The following is an 11,476-nucleotide window of genomic DNA, read 5'->3' as shown; positions in this document are numbered from 1 at the left end:
CACTTCTTATGAACACAAAATGCCCCCAATTTTGGACCATTATTTAAGTAAACAAATCCACTGACCCTTTAGCAACCCACCCCCACTCCACCTTCCCATTCTCTAACCCTGTCCTTCCAAGGAACCTAGTTTCACTAGTGATGAGTCCACCCAGAGACATGTGGCTATGGCTTTAAAAGATGTAATTTTTAATGCCTAGTTAGCAGTGACTTGCACATAATAGGTATTAATACTTACCTATTTATAAATAAGCTAGAAATAGCTAACATTAATTTTTCTCTAACATTTTATCCTATGGCATAAGTGATTTTTTTTTTTTTTTTTTTTTTTAAGATAGAAAAGAGGATTCCAAAGTCACAATCATTTGCTGGGCCATGTGTTAGATCTTACACATGTCTCCCTACCTAGAAAGGGCTCAGAAAGGAACTCTATGCTACGTAAGAGTGAATTTAAACTTTAAATGTACTACAAGAAAGAATGTTTTATATAGGGACTCCTTTTGTAGAATATCTTTTTTGGAAAATCCTGTTTTCTTACCCTGTATTACACTGGTCTTAACTGGGCATGCTCACTTTGTGGCTTGCTTCATTACAGTTCCTTTTTGTGCTAAGTAAGAATTTTTTAAAGCATTTAAAAATCACTACATCAAATGGGACAGAGAACAAAAAAAGAAAGGGAGAAGAAACTATACTGTTTGGAAAATATCACTTCTTTGTTCTTAATTTTGCCTTTTGATACTCAGTGTAGAACTTACCCTAGCCTGGAGTTAGAGTACATGTGTGTTCTTTAGAGACACACGATTCTAGATATTTTAACTAAAAATGATGAAACAAACTTTAGTCTTTAAGAACGTTCCAAACCCACACAAATCATGTTTGCAAAATGTTAATATGCCAAATGTAAGAAGTGATACAATACTTAAACTAGCTGGCTTATACAAAATAACCTTAGTGACAAAGTAGACAAATACAGCTGTAATAGCTATACATGTAATGTAAATAGTGGCCCTATTTAAAAAAAAAAAAAAAGTTTCTCCTCTCTATCTATGAGAGTCCTTCCAAATTACCTCTAAATATACCAACTCTTTCTCTAACCCTAACACACAAGAATTCTATGCTTGTCTTGCAGCAGTAATAACTATTACGAAATTTTAATCTCACCAAGAAGTTCAGACACACAAAAAAGGAAAAGACTAAACTTACTTAAATGCACTAAAATATCTCACCTTCACAATTTAAAAGTGAAAACTTTTGAAAGAGAAGGACTTTGCCAAAACAAACACACTCTCTTATATCCCCTAAGATTGGGCCAAAAAGCTCTGAGAAGAAATTAGTACTCATAATTTTGGGGGTGTCAAACCTATATTCTACTTTAAATATGTTCATCAAAATTGTCAACTTCCATTTCTGACACTTACCAGCCCAATATACCGCAGTATCACTTTATTTATATCTCCTTCATCCATAAATATCTTTCAAGGGTAGAGCACAGAAATACAGGGAGGAAAAATACCGAGGAAGTAATACTACATTTGACGCCAATCAGTGTAAAGCATGCACAGCTTTTTCTGAGCTTTAGCCTACCACACACATTCAGTCAAAGACTTGCAAATCTTCCAAACAATTGCAAGGAACTTACAAACCAGAACTAACTGACCAGTTTTATTCAACAAGTCAGTGAAAAAAAGTTAAACTTAACTGTAGGAAATTCTCCTTTGGGAAAAATTTAAAGAGAATACTGAATATATCAATATTGATTTAATTTGAAACATTTGACAGCAGCTTTGTGTTGTGATTTCAAAGAACAAGATAAGATTATGTCATTCAGCAGTCATTGAAAAAATAAAGGACTACAAATATAACAAAATAAAAAAACACTTTTAGGAAATGAAAACAGAAGGGGTAGGATACCCAAATGTACACATCCATTTTCAAATTCAAAATCATATTGTCAGTTGTCCAAAGCAGCTCAAATTTAAAGTTTGTGCTATGAAAGTGTGCAAATAGTATGTTCTCTCAAGGGCTAGAGAACAGCAATGCACGACTATATTTTACTTCCTAAATTACCTTCATCTACAGATAACAGGCAACAAGTTCAAGAAACTAAGGCTAACCAGACTTACAGACAAAAATGCTACCAAAATTTTTCAGTTTTTAAAGTTTGATTTAAAAACAAAACAGAAACGAGCTTCAAAATAAATCACAGTTATTTTCTCTTTCTATATAACTTAGCAAAACCTTCACTTAATGTCCAAATATCAGCATACATTGTCACTGGTTTTAGGTATTCCAATTAAATGTACTACTCTCTCATTGGTCTGTGTTAATAGATGCACAGCAAAACAAAAGTTCATTCTTTTTAAAACACTATCCTCTCTGATTGAAGTGGAGGGCCAGAAACTCAACAACCAAACTCTTGAAAGAAAATAACAGCTAAAATCTTTCTGATGCAGATTCCATTATTTAAACTCCTCCACAAATTATTGGAAAAATATAAGAAGTAATTTCACAAAAATCACAAATTAAGTGGAATAAGTGTAACTGATATATAAATAAGGATTTACTTCCAAAAGGCTTCAAGAGGCAATATTTTAAATCAAGATTTTAAACACAAAAGATGTCTTGTGTTGCTTAATCATCCAGCTTTTCAGATGTTCTTTACTCTACAGTTACAGATTTGGCAAGATTCCGAGGGAAATCAACCTGTAAAAAAAAGAAGCCAGATTTAAGAGAGTATACAGATTAGAGAGAGGAAATTTTGCTACAAGGAAATTACCTTTGTTTAAAAATAAAACAGGGCTCAACGCCTGTGGTACAGTGGTTACAATGCCAGACACAAACACTGAGGATGGCCGGTTTGAAACCAGCCCAAGGCCATCTAAACAACAGCGACAACTGTATAATAAAAAATAGCCGGCCCTTGTGGCGGGTACCTACAGTCCCAGCTACTTGGGAGGCTGAGGCAAGAGAATCACTTAAGCCCAAGAGTCTGAGGCTGCTGTGGGCTGTTACTCCACGGCACTCTACCGAGTGTGACACAGTAAGACTGTCTCCAAAAAAATAAAACTAGAAAACAGTATATTTATTAACCATTTTTATTATAGACTACAAAGAAATCAGGAAAATCTAGTCACATAATGTTATCTTGAAGAAAAATGAAATTAGTCAGGAAAAAGAATTCTAAAGGCACCAGTTCCCACAGACAAGAGTTTCAGAGTGTCTGTGATTCTCCATAGAGGTAGCAGTCCTCACAGGGGACATTAAAAATGTAAGAACAGAATGTTTTGGTAGCCATGACAATCAGGGGACCAGGAATGCTAAAAGTCCTGGCACGTGTGGGACAGTTCCAAACACTGAAGAACTGTCCTGCCCCAAATGCCACTAGCTACTCTATTAAGAACACAAGGTTTGCATTAATGTACATAGTTACCATTCAATAAAATTAAAAAAAAAAAACAACACAAGGTTACATTACAAAACACATGGAGGTTCTCCAAGGAGAGTCAAAATCTTAGAAGTGACTTCCAAGGTTCCTTTTCAAGTTCTATGGGTGAGAAGATGCTGTGATGTAAATGTAACCTATAAATTGAGCCAAGAAAATATAACAGTGAACAGATGTATACCTGAAGGATTTCTCAAATGCTATTATTAAAAAATTTAAGAAAAAAAAAATGACCAGAATGTACCCCGGGAAACCACTATGCTAAGATTTCTGCAGTGGCAGACCACTTACATCATAGCCTCTCAGCACAGCAAGGTGGAAAGCCAGCAACTGTAAGGGGATCACACTGAGAATGCCCTGCAAACAGTCCACTGAGTGGGGCACCTTGATCGTTCTTTTCGTGTTCTTAATGGTCTCAGTATCCTCCTTATCACAAATCACCACAGGGCGGCCCTGGGAAAGAAAAGCACACACATGTGTGTATTCGCCCACACACATACACACAAATCACTGGTAAAGAAAGGCAGGGCTAGGTAGCGTGTGAATGTGCAAGTTTTAATCCACATGTGGCCTCAATGACACTTATTTAAACCCGTAATACTATGTGATAAGTCTGACTAATGTCATTTACAGTAGAAAAAAATGGAAGATTTGTAGCATTCCGTAATTTGTTTAAACTCACACCAGTAAGAAAAACCAGGCTTAGTTAGTACTTGAATTCAGTTTGCCTACCTTCAAAGCTCAAGTTTATTACCACTACAAAGCTCACTGGAGTAATACTTTTTGGAATTTTACATATAAAACTCAATTAAACACAGTACTTGCAGTTTTTTCTTTTACTTCTGACTTACTTAACTGGAAAGCACTTGTACTTATAATATTAATGTAGAATCTAAATATTAGGTTTATTCTGAATATTCTATTTAATATTCTTAAATACATATTTAAGTTAAAAGGTAGCAGCATATGTTCATTGAAAGAAGACAGGATTTAAAGACCAAGACCTCAGTTTTGGTCTTGCTTTTGCCCATCCTGAGATATAGGAGCTGGGTGCTATCAAAAGTCTGAGTATTTGATTTGTAAACCTCAAAGGATGTATTCCTAAGCAAATGAGTTTATAAGAGTAAACATAGGCCAAGTGCAGTGGCTCACACCTGTAATCCTAGCACTCTGGACGAGGTGGGTAGATCACTTGAGCTCAGGAGTTCAAGACCAGCCTGAGCAAGATCGAGACCCCATCTCTAAAAATAGCCAGGCATTGTGGGGAGCACCTGTAGTCCCAGTTACTCAGGAGGCTGATACAAGAAGATCATTTGAGTTCAAGAGTTTGAGGTTGTTCTGAGCTATGACACCACAGCACTCTACCAAGGGTGACAAATGAGACTCTGTCTTAAAAAAAAAAAAAAAAAAAAGAGTAAACATGCTTTGTAAGTCACCTATCTGGCATTGGTCTGTCAATTTAATATCATAAAATTCAAAATAAGCTTTAGTAAATCCATTCTTAGATCCTCAAGGTCTTGTCTCCCCTCACTTACCTGCCGGGCAACCACCTGCTGAAGAGCATTCTGACACTTGGCGTAAGTGTGATCTCTCATGATGATCATGATAACAGGCATCAACTTATCCACCAAAGCCAGAGGGCCATGTTTCAATTCACCAGCAAGGATGCCTTCAGAGTGCATGTAAGTAATTTCTTTGATTTTCTAACAGAAAAGAACCTGATTAGTCTTCAGCCTGTTTTTCAAAAATCCATCCTTAAGTAATCATTATACAAATTAAGCCACTATTTATCCAAAAGTATTAAAGGACCACTGATCTGTAAGCATAGCTAGCAAGTTAACAGATAGCTATATTTATGGTATCAATAAGTAACTGGAAGTCTTAAGGCTCCACGAGGACTTTTTGACGATTTTAGATTATCATGAACATATCCATATTTCTTTGTAATAGCTTTTCCATTTGCTTCATGTTTGACCTCAAGTAAATTTCTTACCTGAAGATTTAAATCTTTATTTTACTCATATATGGATAACATCAATCTGAGTTACTAACTAGACCCAAGTTATCATGCAAAAGAATCTATTCTTGGTTTTTCGCTTTTGAATGAAGCTATTATATTTTCTCAAGGTAAACAAATCATAATGCATAAATACAGAAGCACTTTTAAAAGTTGTACCTATTTAAAGGTTTGGGCCAGGTGCAGTAGCTCACATCTGTAATCAGCACTTGGGAGGCTGAGGCGGGTGGATTGCCTGAGCTCACAGTTCAAGACCAGCCTGAGTCAGACCAAGACCTCATCTCTAAAAAATAGCCTGGTGTTGTGACAGACGCCAATAGTCCCAGCTACTTGGGAGGCTGAGGCAAGAGAATTGTTTAAGCCCAGAGTTGGAGGTAGCTGTGAGCTATGATGCCACTGCACTCTATGGAGAGTGACAAAGTGAGACTCTGTCTCAAAATAAACAAATAAATAAAAGTTTGACTATGTGGCCAGGCACAGTGTCACATACCTGTAAGTCTAGAACTCTGGGAGGCCAAGGCAGGTGGATCACTTGAAGTCAAGAGTTTGGGACCAGCCTCAGCAAGAGTGAGGCCCTATTCTCTACTAAAAATAGAAAAACTAGCCATGCATGGTGATATGTGCCTATGGTCTCAGCTACAGGGAGGCTACAGCAAGAGGACCACTTGAGCCCAGGAGTTTGAGGTTAAAGTGAGCTATGATGACACTGCAGTGTACCCAGGCAACATAATGAGACTCTGCCTAAAAATAAATAAATAAAATACAAGTATAACTATGAGTCAGGTCCAAGTCAACAGAATGAAATTAATTGTAAGTGAGAAAACTTACCAGTGCCCCTTCAAGACAAGTAGCATAATGATAGCCTCGTCCCATTATCAGGACTGACTTCTGATGATAAAGTTCTGTTGCCAGTTTTTGAATTTCATCATCCATGCTCAGTACTTCCTTAATCAAATCTGTTAAAAAGCAGTATTAGGGGGAGAGGCAAAAAAAGGTAACATTAGCAAAAGCTATGAAAAAAGGACAATAAACTGAACCGTTATAATAATATATTGGTTGCAAATAACAAAAGACTAGTGTTTCTATTCTTCTGTGGAATCAGTGTATGATTTTTTTAATATGTGGGAGCAAAATAGAAAGATTTTATTGACTAAATAGCTAAAAGCCACACCTTCAATGATAAGAAGAGAATTTCACCCATTACCCACTCTCTTAGACAACGTAAGTTGTACTATGGAATATCTTTGTACCAGGCAGCCTCTTCAATCCAAGCATGATCTCTTTGCGTCTCTCTTGCATGGAGATCCGGTCATCACACATCATCAGGGCGAACATCACAAGGGATACAAACTGGCTCGTATAAGCCTGAAATACCACCAAAAAGCAGGAGAATCAACTGCGGTTGTATCTTAAACACTTAGAAATAACTGGGCAGGTGCCTGTAATCCTAGCACCTGGTGGCTAGGTGGAAGGGAGGCCAAGGTGGAAGAAATGTTTGAGCTCAGAGGTTTGAGACCAGCCTGAGCAAGAGCAAGAACCCTCTCTCCTAAAAATAGAAAAATTAGGTAGTCATCATGATAGGCACCTATAGTCCCAGCTACTCAGGTGGCTAAGGAAGGAGAATCACTTGAATCCAGGAGTTTGAGCTTATTATGAGCTAGGCTGACACCAGGGCACTCTAGCCTGGGCAACAGAATGGGACTCTGTCTCAAAAAAAATAAATAAAAATTGAACAAAATTCCCACGGTTTCATAGTCTATATTATCCTTCTTTAAAAACAACATCACTGGCTGGGAACAGTGGCTCTTGCCTGTAATCCCAGCACTCTGGGAGGCTGAGGCGGGTGGATTGCCTGAGCTCACAGGTTCAGACCAGCCTGAGCCAGAGACCCTGTCTCTAAAAATAGTCAGGCATTGTGGTGGGTGCCTCCAGTCCTAGCTACGTGGGAGGCTGAGATAAGAGAATCACTTGAGCCCAAGAGTTTGAGGTTGCTGTACCTAGAAAATCTCTTCTCCTTTTCTGAATCATTAAGTCAGTAACAAATGACTTAACCGTTATTCTCAGTTATAAAACACTTTACCATGCACTGGATGCTGATGAAATCTCTAACACCTCACCCAAGAAAAGAGAAACATGCCAAAAGAAGGTCAGCTGAGAGAGTAAACCTGCACGTGCCTAATCAAGTTAAGTTTCTGAAGGAAGTTTAAAGACAGAGGGTTAAATCTTCTGGGGCACTTGCAGTGGGATTGCTGCATTTTTTTTTAATTACTCTTTAATTTTTCACCTTCGCCTATTACCTGTCCCTCACTCTCACTTTTTTTAAAGTTTGGCTAAAAACTAAAAAAGAAAGTTCAATTGTAGATAAGAAATAATCTTTAATCCTATTAACAGTACTAATTATATTATATCTACACTATTCATAACATTTGTGAATACTGGTGCTAGTTTTTACATTTTTAAGTTGTTAAGGAAATTGTTAGCAGGTATAATTTTACAACTTGCTTTTACTCCCCACTAACAGTACAACACAAGCACTTTCCCAAGACAAATAACCTTGAGTAGTTTTCATTTCTTAGGCCTCAGACACCTCATCTGTTAAAGGCATAGGATACAAAATTATCATGAGAATTGAATGAAACAAAGATAAAGCATTCAACACAATGCCTGATGTACATACTAAATTTTACTGACAAAGATTTGACCTGAAAGACATTTATTTTCCTAGGCATAGAACTGTGAAGATTTTAAGATTTGTAGTCATACCCTGCCAAGACTATTTTTACTCTCATTAACTGTATAGGAATGTGAGATGTGCCTGCTTTGTAACATTCTATGAAATACTAAGAATTATCCTTTTAAACAAACTCAGAATTTTGACTAATGGACTCACAACTACTTTACCACACAATTTTGTTTGATTTTTCTCTTTTGTTTAATTGGTATCTTGAATCCAAAAAACTAAGATTTTTTTTTTCATGTTTGTTGGCCTTTTCATGTTTTCTCTTTCTAGAATTGACTTTGTTGTTCTTCACCTGTTTTTCAATCTTGGCTTTTTGGGGCTTTTTAAAAAACTGCTCTTACAAATGCCTTTATTGTTACATTCCAAATACTTTTTTTTTTGAGACAGAGTCTCACTTTGTAGCTCACGGTTGAGTGCCATAGCATCTCAGCTCACAGCAACCTCAAACTCTTGGGTTCAAGCGATTCTCTTGCCTCAGCCCTCCCAGGTAGCTGGGACTACAGGTACCTGCCTCAACACCTGGCTATTTTTTTTTTAGAAACAGGGTCTAGGCTCGGCGCCTATAGCTCAACCGGCTAAGGCGCCAGCCATGTACACCTAAGGTGGCGGGTTCGAATCCCCAGCCCGGACCCGCCAAACAACAATGACGGCTGCAACAAAAAATAGCCAGGCGTTGTGGCGGGTGCCTGTGGTCCCAGCTACTTGGGAGGCGGAGGCAGGAGACTCGCTTGAGCCCAGGAGTTGGAGGTTGCTGTGAGCTGTAATGCCACGGCACTCTACCCAGGGGGACAGCTTGAGGCTCTGTCTCAAAAAAAAAAAAAAAAAAAAAAGAAAGAAACAGGGTCTAGCTCTTGCTCAGGCTGGTCTCTAACTCCTGACCTCAGGCAATCAATCCACCCTCTTCCGGCCTCCTAGAGTGCTAGGATTACAAGCATGAGCCACAGAACCTGGTCTATATTCCAAATACTTTTCCTCCACTGGGGTTTACCTTTGGCATTGGCGTTGACTGACATAAGAGTTTCGTTTTTTCACTTTTAGGTAGTAATTTTAAGCTTAGACAATCCTTCCACATCCTAATATGAATTATCACTAACTTTTTCTTAGTTCTGTTTTCACTGTTATATATTTTTTCCATTTTCCTTTTTAGTCAATCTGAAATTAATTTTAGTGCAAGTTGCAGGACTACTAATTCTGTCCCACAGATCTGTCATTCGTTTATAAAACAATCTTCCCAACCAAAAGTATGATGTTTTCATCAGTTTGTGCTAGAAATGTAAAAGTCTACAAATTCATATAACTTTCATCACTTATGCAGCATCTTACACATTTCTTGGTAAGGTTATGTTTACATACTTTCTGTAGCTATTCAGAGTAGAATTTCCCTCTAACACATACCTTCCTGTCTTTCCCACGTAGATATTTTCATTTAAAGAGATTTTTCTGCATGCTATTTTATTTAAAGCATTTATTGAGTTCTTATTCATCTTAAGAAATCTTTCAGTTGATATTATTAAGCTCTACAGGTAGACAATCATAATGCAAGTAGGATAATTTTGTTTCATCCTTTACTACTATTTTACTTGTTTTTCTTATTAGACAGAATTTCTAGAAAGGGGATAGCAAGAGATTTCATATAAAGTCAACACTAACCCATTGGTAATCCCGGTGAAATAATGTTAAGAAAGATTCCAAGAAAATGAATGTAATACAGATAAAATCCTAGGCAGGTTCTGGAAAGAGCAGCTGAGGCCCACTGACAAGATCCTAAAGCTTTCTGTTTCGTACTTCATTCATTTTCCTCTATTATTACTTTCCTACTGTTTTATTGGGTTTTCTGCTTCTAACTTTTTGAGTTAAATTCTTAACTCATTTTCTCCTTAAAGATGTGAACTTACCTCTAAGTAACACTTTGACCCAACTCTAAATTTTTCCCCTTACTGTTCGCTGTCTGTATTTATTTATTACTGGAAATAGTAGTTCCGATAGCTTCTTAGCCCAATAGTTATTCAGGAAAACACTGATGTGTTTCAACCATCTGAAGCATTTCTGTACATTTTTATTATTAAAGCTCTAGGATTACTTTGCTGTGGTCAGTTACGGTGTGATTGTATAATTTTAAGAAAAATTTTTCTGGAGCGTATGTGTGTAGGTCTGATTTACATGCTGAATTTCCATTATTCTTCTCTGAATAAAGGATTACTTCATTAGGGAACACTTTCCCTTCATCACGTGGATAAGAGGACTCACTCTATAATAAAATAGGCCTGGTAATTAATGCTCCTGACCTTCCCATCAGTTAAGTGAGACTCCTTATTTCTTCTTGCTGTATTTCCCAACTTCCAGCAGCTCATTCAGCCCTCCACAATCATCTGTCCTTGTATGCCTATCATGTTTCACTGGCAGATTGGAATTTTTCCCCTTGGCTAGTAGACTTAGCATTCCTTGCCTCCAAGTCTAAAGAGCCTAAATTCCAGTCCCTCCAGTTTATCTCTTTCTACTATAATTTAGTATTCAATAAACCAATTAATCACAAAATAAGTACTGGGGCAAAGAGAGAGAAAGATCCACTATCTTGTATTCCTGGGACTCCTAAACTATTTCCAATACAAACGGACCAGATAACAAATATTCCAGTTCCTCCAGCTCATAACTAAAAATGCTATTCTACAATCTAGTGTTTGTTTGGACAGACAACATCTCAACATTGGGTTGTTTTTGTTTTTGAGACGGAGTCTCACTCTGTTGCCAGGCTAGAGTGTTATGGAGTCACCCTACCTCACAGCAACCTAAAATTCCTGGGTTCAACCAATCCTCTTCCTCAGCCTCCCAAGAAGCTGGGACTATAGGCAGGCACCACAATACCGGGCTAGTTTTTCTATTTTTAGTGGAGACAAGGTCTCGCTCTTGCTCAGGCTGGTGTCAAGCTCCTGAGCTTAAGCAATCGATCCTCCTGCCCCAGCCTCCCAGAGTCAACATTGGTTTTTATAGACAAACATTAAAGAGAATAACTTTAACACGAGTATTTTTCCACTCCATTGCTATTAGTCTAATTTCTAATTTCAATTTCATTATTTTTCATTTCACCAATACACATTAGAAAATCAATTATGAGAAAAATAAGGCTTGGTGGCCTATGGCTCAAGTGGCTAAGGCACCAGCCACATACACCTGAGATGGCGGGTTCAAATCCAGCCTGGGCCTGCCAAACAACAATGACGGCTGCAACCAAAAAATAGCCGGGCGTTGTGGCAGGTGCCTGTAGTCCCAGCTACTTGGGA

The 11,476-nt window shown here is 37.6% G+C and overlaps 1 protein-coding gene across 1 annotated transcript in view; it reads right to left on the bottom strand.

Moving 5' to 3' along the window:
- Window positions 1-1,738: 1,738 nt before the first annotated feature.
- GFPT1 (glutamine--fructose-6-phosphate transaminase 1) overlaps window positions 1,739-11,476 on the bottom strand; it is a 57,632-nt gene continuing 47,894 nt past the window's right edge. The window contains exons 15-19 of the mRNA XM_023515300.1: window positions 6,709-6,823; window positions 6,287-6,414; window positions 4,977-5,144; window positions 3,733-3,894; window positions 1,739-2,702 (exon numbers count right to left, since the gene is read on the bottom strand). Of these exons, the coding sequence (XP_023371068.1) occupies window positions 2,658-2,702; window positions 3,733-3,894; window positions 4,977-5,144; window positions 6,287-6,414; window positions 6,709-6,823 (618 nt within the window). The 3' untranslated portion in view covers window positions 1,739-2,657. The remainder of the gene's footprint in view (window positions 2,703-3,732; window positions 3,895-4,976; window positions 5,145-6,286; window positions 6,415-6,708; window positions 6,824-11,476) is intronic.

Source organism: Otolemur garnettii, unplaced genomic scaffold (genome assembly GCF_000181295.1).
Source record: "Otolemur garnettii isolate 467f Iridium unplaced genomic scaffold, OtoGar3 scaffold00068, whole genome shotgun sequence".
In the NCBI taxonomy this organism is placed as follows: Eukaryota; Metazoa; Chordata; class Mammalia; order Primates; family Galagidae; genus Otolemur; species Otolemur garnettii.
Note: the sequence above shows the minus strand (reverse complement) of the source record. Positions and strands in the feature narration are given on the sequence as shown.